Below are 13,973 nucleotides of genomic sequence, written 5' to 3'. Positions count from 1 at the left end.
TTGTTAAAATTTTACCTCATCCTTTTTTAGCGATACAAACATCTAAGAAATACTTGGAGTGAGTGCTTCTCATCCCAGGCTATGGCTTCCTTTTGCTCTTGACAGTCTGGGAGTAATTTTGTCCAGGAAGAAAAGCTTAAGGCTTCCTTTTAGCTTTTGATTGGTGTGGTTATATCCACTTCCAGACCCTCAATTCCTCAGGACTTTTCTTGCCACACTGCTTTCCAGAGGGACACTGAGACATTTTATGCAGTCCCTTCCATCATTCAGAGGTCAGAAATAAGAAACACACAATTTTCTGTGATCTATCTCCACTTTTCTGTGGCACAAGGAAGAGGGATCAAGCTCTTTTGAAAAGCACTGAATCTGCACATAATACATCAAATTAACTAAATGCAAGGGTTCCTAAACTAAGAGTCCAAATATCTGAAGAAAGAAAAAAGTTTAAATGGTTTGCATACTAGATATAAAAACAATATAAAAAAAAAAATAGCTCTTCAAGGAATAATTATACATATGCATAAGAGGGCAGAATTAGGCTTCACAAGCCATCATAAATCTGGAATATTTCTTTTTGTTTAAGTAGATGATTTAGTAAACTAAATGCTCTTGTAGGGAGATGCAAATCAAGCCTTAAAGAAAAAGATTAAAACACATCACCCTATTTCCAGGGATTTATGTAGAAGACAAACATAAAGATATTTTCATGTAGATGGCTGTAATAAATTGTCAACAAGATTGATGCTAAATCCTCAGCATTACAACAGTAGCTCATTGATGGTTACTAATTGTTAACAAAATAAACCTGCATCATAACACCAGAGATATTTGAGCCTGATCATTTCCACTTTTCCATCACAGAAAGTGTGCACTTCAAGACTGGCAGACTAGGATGCCAAAGACTATGTCTGAGGAAACCAAACTCTCTCTTTCATCAGCTTACCCAAAAATTCCCGGCCTCACTGATAACACATAATTTTGAAAGTTAAGTGGCTTTGACAAGTTGTCAACATTTTGTTGAGGAGAGCAAAGTGCAAAGAAAGCAATGCTTAAAAAAATTGCAATTGGACTGAACAGGAAAGGAAACGAGCTGCAAGAAAACTATAGCTATACATTCAAGTACTTTCTCTTTTGTAAATATCATAACCTTAACAATGATCAATTAATACAGCTAATGCAAAGTTCTGCTACTTTAAGCAAATGATCACCTCATTCTTCATTATCTCTGCAAAAATCAAATTTATAAGTTAACAAAATCTATAACTTATTTTTCTTGAATTCTGCTATTGCAGGTGCCAGCTTATCTGCTACACCTAGTGACATTCTTTGGTCAGAGAAAATTGCAAAATTAAGAGCTCATGTGGGCTATGATGAAGCTGACTTATATGGGAACAGGTGGTTGTATTAACATTGTCATATGAATGGTAAAGAAGACTCAAGAACTTGTTTCCCCTACTTCTGTGTGACCACAAGATCACACTTGTATCCTGGAAGTAAGCCTCCTTGCAAGTTTTAATAGTCAATGTAGGTCTATTCCAAAATATATTTGTAATCCATTAATGCAGCCAAATAGATCCATTCCAAAATTTATTCCTCAAAGCAGAATACAGTTGTGTCTCAAGAATTTGGTAGATGAAAGATGACAGTAAGATTCTGTAATAACAAAGCAAAAATTGTATTTCAGTATGATTAAGTAGGGAATTAATAATCCTGTGGAGTTGTTTTAAAACTTGTTAAAAATAGCTCCCCAATCCTCTATATACCCTATGGAGTACCATGTGCAATTGTTCAAATCTATTACATCTCATCAGAGATACACAAATCCATCCCTCCATGTCTTCCCAGCCTTTTCTGTGCCCAGCTTCAACTCATGCTCTGTCCCTTCTGCTCCCAGGTAATCCAGTGCCTCATATGTCATATGTCTTATATTGTGCAGCATGTCCAACTTTCTCTGCCATTGCTGCCATGATGGAGAGATGAAAAGAGGGAAAGGATGCCCTAAGAGAAGACCCTTTTCAACACAGCAATCTCCTATCCTTGCCTCTCCTGCAGACTGACAATGTTAAGCAGAGAGAAGCTTAATTCACAGCCCCAAAATTTCTGTTTGACACTTTTTGGACACAGACTGTCAGTGTTATGGCAGCTCCTAGTTTGAGTGTATGTCTTTTCCAGCCTAAATGGAACAATCTCTGCATGCAACAGCTAGTACAGTCTACAGTGATTGTTTTATACAAATGATTTATGAGCTCCAGCACATCTACATTTCAGCTTTGTTTACTCAGCTTTCTGGTCTTTTCTTGTATAGCTCCACTATCTTCCCTAATTAATAAAACCATTTCAAAATCCTCTAGTTACACTGAGTTTCCTTGAACAAAAGCAGAGAACTAAGCAATGCTTTTTAATGCCATGTGAGATACATTATCCTTAAGCGTACCACTTTCTTTTTGTCTGCCCTAATTTCCTTTTTCTATCTCCACCCAGATTAGAAAATAAAATGACATTTAGGGACATAAGTACTTCCCTGATGTAATACATTTACTGGGTTGCAGTTATAACAATTAGCAAAACACACAGGATTATCTAAAAACTAAGTTAAGTCAGTGAGATGCATTCTGTTTAAATAAAAGCTTCAGGGCAGACTCATAAACATTATCACTCTGCAGCTTACTTTCCCTCTCCCTCCAATGATAATTACTTTGTCACATTTATATTAGTACAGGGCATTCAGCATTTGTCAACTAACTCCTGGGAAAATACTAATTGAGACAATATTCTTATATAAACAAATATACAATATCTATGGCTAAAATGAAAAATAACCCAACCAAACAAAAGCAACAGAAAACAAAACAAAATACAATTTCTTCAATATCTTTATACAGACTGCTTCAGAAATAGTCAGGCTTGATCCTTCCTGATCAGTTTAATCTTTACTTCATTGCTTTCACTCAAGCAATTTCCAAATAAGCCAAATTTTCTTTCCATTGATTACTGTATTTTTGAAATCTATTGTTAAAACTGTGCTTATTCTTTTTGGACTTTCAGAGTCAACATGTAGATATAAAAACAGTGGTAAATATGATTTCTCAGCCTACTGAGGGATGCACTTCTGAAAAGAAGGCAAGAATTTTTTTTAAAACAGGATGATCCCTCATATACATTATGTATGTCTGGATATATATTTGCATATATATATATATATATATATATATATATATATATATATATATAAACGTATTTATTATTCTGAAATTTCATCTTATATTTTCACATCTGAAGGAGTTAAAGCACACATTCACCTAAACATAGCCATGTTTCCAAATTACATTCTTTTGCTTTTAAGCTCATTATTTTATAGTCTGAAAAGAGAGACTTCAAAGATGATGTGACATTACTGCAATCAAAAAACCCAGCAATCTCCAAACAGACCACTACACCTATGAAAAAAAAAAAAATCACATTTTCAGTTTTAAAAAACAAGTGATAATTATATAAACTAAAATATCTGCAAAATATTTTTGTGATTCTCACTTTAGTGCCTCTGGCAGTGGCAGCCCCTAGAAACAGAAGTCTGGAGTCTGCAGAATGGGAGATCTCCCAGCACTGGAAGAGGTGCTGGCTGCAATCTCATGCTTATTCATAAAGTTTTCTAAAGGCATGACATGGAGAAAAAGGGGATTCTGCTGGTTACTCATCCACTTACACTGAAAGACTACATTTTAGAAACTGATCGATTTATTTTACACTGCTTTTCCCACAGGGTTAGGTTACAGAATATTTTGCTTTATAATCCTTGTCTATAATCCTTGTCTTATCTGTTAATATTATTCAGAAGTTTTCATCAAGTTTAGAGATTTTCTGTTGAGGCTGTGATTCAAGAACTTGAACCTGTACTTCATATGCAGTCTGTGGGCACCTTTCTGGAAAGAGGGAGCTAAAGCTGGGACTTGAGATGGAGCTGAGTCATGGATATGAACTGATAATTCCATTTTGTCAGGTTTGAGGTTTTTATACAGAAGGGTTTTGAAACACATACTGAGCAATTATGTAACATGGTAGAGAGGATTAATCTTCCCAATTCACCACTTCAGTCCCTGTGAGCACCTGCTGTAAACAGTCTCTGAGCCTGTCCAATGAAACAAATTATAGTAACCCCACCAACTGGAAAGCAGCAGGTTTTAACCTTCTAGTTATTTAACTGCTCTATGAACTCAAGCTGCTTTTGCAATTCCCTACCCAAATCAGTGAGAGGGTTCAATAGACAGTGCTAACGTGAGCTCCCATTACCTTCCAAAAAACTATGGAGCTAAAGCAAGAACCCATCATGGTGGTCAGCCCAGGAGGTGGCAAATAGTCTGCATCATAATCCAGAACGTGGATTTAGGGATCAGGGACAAAATAAGGAAATGTCAGCAGAAGAGAGGTATATGGCCATCTGGAGAAATGACATCTTGAACTTTCTTTATCCAAAGAACAGCCTTAACTCATGGTGGAGCACAGGCACCCAAGTCAGCTTTTAGCCAAAGCTTGATTTAAATCTCATAAAAAAATAAAAGGCAGCAGACTCAGTGTGGCCATAAAATTGTGAGAAAAATTCGAAGAGAAAGCTGACTAGTCTGATGTCTTCTGAACATCCTACTCCAAAATTACTACTATCATCTCTTACTAAAAATGGAGGTATAAAAAGTAGCACAATGAATGTCTTTTAAAAATTTAAAAAAAAAAAAAAAAGCATCCAGCAGTACCAACAGCCATTCATATCAGGTGCAGCTGGAAGCCCAGGGTGCCTGTGTGGAAACACTAATTGCATCTGTTAGCAGTGAAGGGCATCAAGTTGTAGCAAAATAACAAGGAACAGGAAAATTTCACACGGATTTATTTACATATCAATGTGGTTCTAGAAGAACAAGTCTTTTCTCAGTGAATTATGCTTTTAATACATCATGTTGCTGCTGAAAGAAGCTATTAGCCAATATCACCGTGAATGCATCAGAACGAAGTATCAGCACTGTCAGTGAGCTGCAGTCTTGCTGATGTCTCATTAGATTCTAGAAAAAGATCTCAGATGGTTTAGATCACATTGGACATGGTATTTCGCTGCCTTTCTTTTTTACTTGTAACTGAAATTCATCCCCTTGTTTTGTCTTCTTTCAGGCTTTTGCTGACCACTTCACCCAGGCCTCTGTAAAGTCTTAGCCAGGGCACTAAAGAGGAGGACAAGCCTGCTCTATCTTCCTCTTCTGCTGCAGAAGCTGGGTCTGTCTCTAAAACATCAAAACATTTCAGAGGTACACATTGCCTCTCATCAGAAGCCATGGGTCAAGCAAACAAAGGGTTTGGAGAGAAGAGGAGAAAAATATTCCCTATTCAGTGAAACAGAGGAAAATAAGGACATGTCTTCTGTCTATATACTGTACTGCTTTTTAAAGAGGAAGACTTCCCAAAAAGCGGTGACATTTCCTAATGATTAATGAGTTATATGAAAGGGGGAAATGAAAAAGAACAAGAAAACAGAAAAAGAAAAAATGAAAAAAGAAAGAGAAGAGAAAAGAAAAGAAGAAAGAAAAGAGAAAAAGAAAGAAGAAAAAAAATTCTTTTATAAAGTTAAAAATTATTTTTTATGGCTCAGGTAATTGCAATTAGATATTACCTTCAGATTAATCTTTCAGTGTTGCTTGCTTTTTTTTATTTCCCTCCTCCTGTATTTCGTACTATAATTTAGTGAATGTGAGCAAGCCAACCACAAAAGCTTTTTAGCTTTCTTATTTTTAGATGATATTTTCAAGGCAGAGAAGCAGTGAAGCAGCAGTGAGGCCACATTGCTACAAACTGCTCTATCAAGCAACTTGTCAAGGGGCTTTCTCTACATTAGTAACTAGAAAAATCACTAAAATAGTAGAAAGTAGTCACAAAAAATTGAGGTGTCTGTGCAGATTTTTTTTTTTTTTACAGTCAGATAATTCTAATAAATGCCTCTTTTCTTACTGCTGGGCTTAACTTCCAAAAGACATGGTGTATTTCAGGAGTTTGTTAGAGAAGGTAGATACTTTCTGTAGAGAAGCTTGAGGAATTTTTTTTTCCTTTTAAAAGACATTAATTTCTCTTCAATTTCTTCATAATTATACAATTTTATATAACATTGAACTCTTTTTCTAAAAAAAACCCCTTTTTCTGTTTTCCTAACACATGGAGTGCATTAAATATAAATTATGTTGTGTAGCCTTTGCTATTCTCTAGCCACGTTATTCAACCACAAACATGGCAGAGGCAATGGATGATGTCTCATGGCCTGAGCCTTATTTCATTTACCTGTGTCTGTCATTGCTGTTCATGTGAGAACACCCAGACTTCAAACAGCCTTTTGCCTGATGAATCCAGGAGCTCAGTAAGAGGGTCTGACTTTCACTCTTTCTCTCCTCATATTCTGCCTATGTGAAATACCTTAATCCCGACCTTCCAGATATGGAGACAGCCTTATCAAAACAGATATTCTCATGCAGTGATGAGAAGAGATAAAATACTTTGATTTAATCTTACTGGCTTGTAATAAATGAAGAAATAAATACAGAAATTGAATACATCATATCTTCCTGACCTTATAATTTACTTACCAAACCTTTAGGGACCAAGAACATGCCTAAGACATAACCCAGAAGGTGTTTAAATCAGTGTTCACAGAGAAGCTGACAAAATGTCCCTTGAGTCCTGGTTAACTGTTACAGACAAAGCAAACTCTGCTTGCACCAAAGTCCTAAGGCACCTTGTAAAGATAGTCCCAGCAACACCCACTTGCTCCAGTCCTCTTACAGTGGGGATTTTAACTGTGCACAAAGGCTTGTGCAAACAGCCTTTTTTCTGGGGTGCACAGATATGATGGTCACCACAGTGGAGTCTCTCAAATGCCCATAAATCACAAGTGGCCCCTGATGATTACACTGTGTTTCACACAGCTTAAAACATACACAGAAAGAGGCCAATTTCCTTTCAGTGAAGGACGGCTGTGGAACTAGTGCATGTTTTAAAGGGTTGTGTGTAAGTACAGATCTCTTTTCAAATACTACAAACCTAATTTTGAGACAAAGGAAGTAAATCTGTTGGGGTCATAGGGGACCCAAGCTGTGACCTTCTCAGCAACTGAAGGTGGAGAGCTTAGACTAGACTAAGTCACTGATTATAGGGCTTATTGTAGCATTATCTTAGGCTGTAACAGAAAAGGAAAAATTCCACACAGCTACTTAATTGTACTTCAGTTTGAGGGAAAGTGAAGACCTCATTTAACTACTTGTACTTGCTATTGACAAATTTCAGAAGAGGTCTGACAGGGAGAAAAAGAGGGTTTTTTTAAATATAAATCCTCAGCATAGTGTCCAACTGCTTTTTAGATTGTTCTAAACAGGAGATCTAGGAGTGAGCATTTTTCTCACAACTCACTTGAATTCCAAAAGGTGAATTTGCATTTCTATTATCATAATTGACAACTTAATTTGTTGCAGATGTTTTAAAGAAAATGTAGAAATAGTAACAAAAAAAAAAAGTTAAAAAATCAGCTCCTAAGCAATATAATTTTAAAACTTTCTGAAGAAGGCAACAATCATAAAATTCCTTGTCTTTTAATAGTCTTCTTTTCTGATTGTCTTCAAGAAACTAATATAGCTCTGTCAAAGAAAAAGCAAGAAACTTTCTGAGGAACCAAAATAAATACTGAAACTATGATGAAAAGTATATTTTGAGTTGAATTTTCAAAAGACATCCCTCTCTGTAGCTGCTGTATCTGGTGCCATGGTTCTAATATTGCTCTGTTGCTAGCATGGCAGAAAATGTTCAGGATGAGGAGTTACAACCAGTTTATCCTATTTTAAGAATTCATTAAAATTCCCAAATGAGAACACACATACAAAAAAGTTCTTATCCATTTCTTGTGGTCTCAGAAGCATTGGTCAGAGCACAACTGCTTAAGATCATTCTTTTGAAATCCAAACCCGAATGACAAAGACAAGGAAATACTGTGGTTCATCCAGCACAGACAGACTTCACTCAGATTCCCATCCAACTCCTTGCACACCACTCTTGCTGCAGAATCAGCTCAGAGCAGTCTTGAATTTCCATGAAATTGCATGTGGACTGCTGGGGTTGCTTTAGTTATAGCAATCATTCCTTTAATTAACAATTACTGAGCAAAGGTGCTGTGTGAATTCTTTAATGATGGTTAAATAACTGTGAAAGGTCCATAGTCAAGTGTAATAAATTCAGATCAAAGCTGCTTGTTTAGAATGAACAGTCTAATTTAATGATAAAAACTGAATCAGCTTTGAAATAAGTTTAATTCAAATTTAAAATATTGGAAAATGTGACACTTGAGGAATAGATGCATGTTCAGTTTTGTAACCTTGAACGTCTGCCCCAAAAAACAGGACACTTATGATATACATTTTAGACCAAATCCAGAAGAACAAACGAAGAACAAATTATTGTATTCATACACCCATGTCCCACATAGTAATTTTTTATCATAATGTTTTACTAACTCTTAAGATTTCAAGAAGAATTCCATGAGCTCAGAATTACCCCTGAGGCTTGGAAGTGCTCGTTTGGTCTTGTAGTTAGGCCTACAAAGCAAGGCTGTGCTAAATAGCAGACTAAAGGCAGATGGGGGTTCCCCTCTGACACCCTAAAGCCTTAGCAGGACATTGAAATACGGCCCTGTGATAACTAGGCATTGTTAGCTACTTGTCTCCCACTGACCTGTGTTCCTGGCATTATACCAGCCCAAAAATCAGTGATTTTCCATATTGGATATACTGGAATGTATCCATACGATCTTTTCAGGGATATTATTCCCAGAGTTCTTATGTCTTAAAATATTTTTAAAACTTTTTTTTTTCTGGACAAAAACAAAGTTGAATAAGCTTAACAGCTTCAGAAGTTCAATTTTTCCTCTGAAAAAAAACCCAAACCCAACCTAAAAGACATTTAGCTAAAATGGCTGATTTGCCAAATTTGGAGCCTGCACTTTGCAGCTCTGTTGAAAAACCAAGATTATTTCTTAGTATAAATTTAGCTTTTATACAAGAAACTCTCATGTTATTTTAATACCTATTCATTTCTGTTTCCCAGTGGTACAGAAACACGTGGAAATGAAAAATATAATGGACAGTTGGGGAAATTTATTCCTATTCAGAAAATGTATTGGGGAAGCATCCAGTCAAATTATACAGAGGGATGCATGTGCAATATATAGTGGGAATTCTTTAGCCTCAACAATTTCTCTTTATCTATTTATTTGTGATTCAGCTACTTCTCTAATAATTGACCTGCAGTCTCTTTCTGCCCGTGTTAATCATACCTATTACAGATTTGAAGCACCCCTTCCAAATGTAAAGAATCACAATTTATCATTCAGGACAAAGGCAATGAAATTAATGTCTTAGCTTTACTTCTTTAATTTAAATACCTTGAAATATCTTCTTATCATTCCCAGTTATCACTATAGAATACTGGAAAGAAGCAGCTCTTATCCTTCCAGGTTAAAACAAATTTCCCCCTATATTCAGACATGTTTTACAACTTGGAACTACTTTATTTGAATAACCTTCCTGAGTACATTTCAAGAAATTGTGTGAGTCTCTTCTGTATGCCCAAAACCAAAACCAAACACACTCAGACACTCCCAAGCCTCCCCAAAAAGTCAAGACAAGGAAGCATTTAGCAGGAGCTTCCAGATAAAATTCAAACTTTCATACTATAAGGAGCAGCAATCATGAACACAAGCCAACTAAGGAACATTCTTCCTTTTCTTTGCTAGTGAAACTGAAGCTGCCTTCTCCTAACACGCCAAATCACTTTGTTGTCATTATGCAGTTATCACTTTTAGAAAATGTGTACCCTACTATCATCATTCAAATCTACTATTATAAGCTTTATTATAAGCTAAATTATTACTTAGAAATTATCATTATATATTATGTGCATTTATGCTGTTTCATTCTTTATGACTAACAGAACAGGAAAGACAGACTTACCATTCTTCTTATAGAACATGATTTCTCCTTTAAATTCTATCTTTTCCTCCAACGATTTCTCAATTTGAAGAATCATCTGCTCATTTGTTTCAGCACCAAGTAAGAATTTACAGCTGCAGCTTTTCTGCATGACTTCAGTCCGTGCAAATCCAGCAAGCTCACAGAAGCCATCAGAGCAGTAAACAATGGGGAATCCCTTAGCCACCTGAGCATTTGCAAGGATGAAGTTACTATCTGCAGAAGAACACAAAAGTAAAATATGAATTAAAGTCTAAGTTCTACACTGCTTGACACAGTACTGTCTTTAGCATCATAAGAAGGCACACCTGGACAGATATTAAAAAGCAAAGTCCCAGCTGCCTGAAAACCAGGATCTAACTTCTGATTTCAGACTAGTATTCTGAAATTAAGTCAAAGATCTAGTCCACAGATCATAATCAATAGTTCTTCATGGCTTTGTACAGTTTGCCTCATTGTCTCCTCAAGGAATACTTTATGATAGTTGCCTCTGAGATACATGCCAACACACTAAAACAGCCACTTGACCAAAGACTGGTGACAAATATCAAAATTTTGGAGAAACTTCAAATGTTATGCTGCCACTCAGACTACTCTGCAGTCTGAACAGACACAGCTACATCATAAAAACTCAAAAATCTCCATAGTCTCAATAAGATAATGTTGACCTATGTCAGCAAATTCATTTATTCTATATAATTATGCAAGAGAATCTTTAGAACACAGTTGAGTGACACACCAGGCTACGTGGAATTAGGGACATTGTAAACTACAAGGAATCATTTGTCCTTTATGGGAGGTGGAACTGATTTTGTTTGGTTTTTTTGTTTGTTTGTTTGTTTGTTTGTTTGTTTTGAGGTGGTTTTTTGTTCATTTGTTTGGATTTTGTTTTCTATGGACTTGAGGAAAAAAGATTTCATTCAAAATCAGTCACCTGCCTTTTGAAGCCCCACCAGACTTCTCCAATTCTCCCATATGAAACAGGGATTCACCATTCTGTTATACCTAATGCTCTTTATATTTTTTCAGTCTGTTTAAGTTGCACCTATCAGGTATGATACCTTCAAGAGAAGCATATTGACATGGACATCGATCAATTAAATGTGCTGTCCTAATTTTATTTCAAATGTTTGGCAAATCTAACAGTTTAACGTACTGGTAGCCTAATAGCTCATTCCCATCCCTCTCTGAAATGTTTTTGAAGGCTCTGTACCTCAGAACTTCATCTTCAACCCATGTCAACAGCTCTGACCCTTTACAGTATTTTTCAGTTTTCAGGGACACCCTTTCCAGATAACATATGAACTTCTCATACAGGTGTTTTGCCTGTGTTTCCTTATCTTGAAGTGAAAAAAAAAACAACCAAAAAACAAAAACAAACACACAAACAAAAAAAAAACTCCAAACAAATGAACAAAAAACAACAACAAAAAAAAAAGAAAACACAAACCAAACCAAACCAAAAAAAAAAAAACCAAAACCAAACACCCCCCCCCCCAAAAAAAAAAACCAAAACAAAAAACCAAAACCTTTTATGGGCAGAAACTGTCTACATTTCACATTGAGGGAGGAAAAACTATTTTTTGTCCATTGCTTGTTAAGGAATGTTTACCTTACAGCTTGCTAGCAGGAGCTCAGGAGAAGTCTAGTCCCAAGACAGACACCTCTCATTTTTCAGACTTATGTGCAAGTGAATTCATGTGTATGTATTAAGGGGAAATACTATTAACTAACCCATAATCCCTTGATAAATATTCATAAATTTAAAGAGAAAGAAATGAATTATTTTAATGGAAAACTCAGGTTGCTATACCTAATCCCCATACAGGGATATATTATTTATGATTGGGAAGGGAGAGACAGAATCCATACACTAAAATAGAGGAAAAATAAGTCTGTTTTTCAGTCTGAACTGTCACAGAGTTCTACATCTGTGAAACCCCCAAAACCAGCTATGTTACTCTAATTACCCAAGGGATAAAATACTATGTCTTATACTGCTTTCAGTATTTTAAAGACCATGGAGGTTTATTAAGTGATCAGTTTTCTCTCAAGACTTTCCTTTCGTTACCCACATTTTGTACCAATTTAATTAAATTCTTTCAATAAATGATTGTTATATTAAAACAGTCTTTTCCAATTTACCAAATAATGTGTTTCTAAAATGCATTCTGGTTCAGTGCAGTGCTTGACTTAGCCTGTCATTTTTATTTGCCTAACTGGGGAATAAGTATCATTACCATTCATGCACTAACATGCTGCTCCCCCTGTCAACAAAAAACTAAATCCCCACACTGCCAAAAGAATTAAAATCATATGCTTGCAGTGCATAATGGAAGTGTGAAGGTGCAAGACCAGCAGATCATTCATACCAAATATATTTGTAGCTAGCAAATTAATTTACTTCTCTGATTCTTGTTGCTTATGATACAATTATGGGATGTAAAGACTGCTGTGGGGTTTTGTTTTTCTTTATAATTCTAATTGTTGAGAGTTGTATGAAGCAGAATATGGAACACCAAAAGGACACAAAAGGTGGAGAAGATGTGCAGTAGTGAATGAATGTCATTATGAACAGGAACACACTGGAGCTTACTAAGCATAGCATGGTTTTATGAAAAATATAAGGTGGCCAAATTCAATTGTCAGTTACACCAAAATGAACCCAGAATAATTGTGGTTGCTTCAGCATTCATGGAATAAACCAGTTTACTTATAAATGTCAATCCAGTACTAGATAGAATAACAGCCAATCTTTCTCTTAATATCACGATGTGTCTGATAAGACTTGTAAGCCTAATTTAACTGAACTTTTTGAGTACAACAGCAAAGAAACAGGAAAATACAATCAGAATTATATTTGCTGCTCTTCTTGCACTTGAATTTCAAATAAAATAATGAGAGATGCACCTATAATCCCAAGATAAGGGACATCTCTAAATAATTTGTTGAAAAAATTCTTGTCATACTAAAAAGGACCTAGAAACATTATGCCCAGTAATTCCATGTATCATCCAATTCTTCAGTAACATTTATAAAGTAATTAATATTTACCTATTACATAAAGCAAATTAAAAAAAAAAAAAGCCCAACAAACCCATACCTTAAAATATTCTGGTCAAAAGTTTGTTTAGTTCTGTAATTTATTTTTATATCTTCAAATCTTTAATAACCCTTGCTTTTAATCATGTATGTAAAATGCTATAAAATATTTCAAAAAGTAAGATAAATAACATTTTCTTGAGAATAATTTATTAGAAACCTATGGACTGGAAGACAACACATTTTCTTATTTTTGAACTTGCAATAGGAAAGTTGCAGTGAGTGATACAAACCTGTTGGTTTGTATATTTTGGTATATGTTTGTGTGTAGATTGCAACACTTCCATAATAAAGAAGTTGTTGAATTCCACATTATGCTTTCAGCACATTGGCTTGAATATTAAGTTATTTTATTGATCAGGTTGGTTGATCAGCAGACAATATTAGATTACTGGTGAGTGTTTCTTTTTAATTTTATTTTTAGATAAGAAAATATATCCAAGCAAAATACTTGACCTATTGAGAAAGATGTAGAGCTGCTGAAAATCTGTGTAAGAAAGAACAGATTTGGAGCATCGAGTAATAAATCTACTGCAGGTAGCTCAGTTTTCCAACTGCACACTGAGATGCAGATTGAGCTCTGGGTGAGAGCTCGAGACAAGAGACTGTGAGCTGCCAACCCTTTGGTTAGCAAGGGAGCAAAGAAGGGTGGTGCCAGCTGGGTGGATGGACTCTGGGGGACACAGCGGGAGCAGAGGACTCAGGAGAGACTTGTGTGAGGAGAGACTGTGAGGGTATAAAATCCTTGGGTTTCCTTTGCTGAGGGTCCTCCCCAGAGGCACCAGCTGGGGCTGTTTCTGTGCTGCTGTGCCATAGGTAAATGGCTTTATGGAA

General features: G+C 35.7%; 1 protein-coding gene across 1 annotated transcript in view; it reads right to left on the bottom strand.

Moving 5' to 3' along the window:
• Positions 1 to 13,973, bottom strand: part of KCNH8 (potassium voltage-gated channel subfamily H member 8) — a 174,966-nt gene that overhangs the window by 108,295 nt on the left and 52,698 nt on the right. Inside the window, exon 2 of the mRNA XM_053979069.1 lies at positions 10,020 to 10,253. Within this exon, the coding sequence (XP_053835044.1) occupies positions 10,020 to 10,253 (234 nt within the window). The remainder of the gene's footprint in view (positions 1 to 10,019; positions 10,254 to 13,973) is intronic.

This window comes from Vidua macroura, chromosome 1 (assembly GCF_024509145.1).
Source record: "Vidua macroura isolate BioBank_ID:100142 chromosome 1, ASM2450914v1, whole genome shotgun sequence".
Lineage (NCBI taxonomy): Eukaryota > Metazoa > Chordata > Aves > Passeriformes > Viduidae > Vidua > Vidua macroura.
The sequence above is the reverse complement of the archived record's forward strand: the minus strand, read 5'-3'. Positions and strand labels throughout refer to the sequence as shown.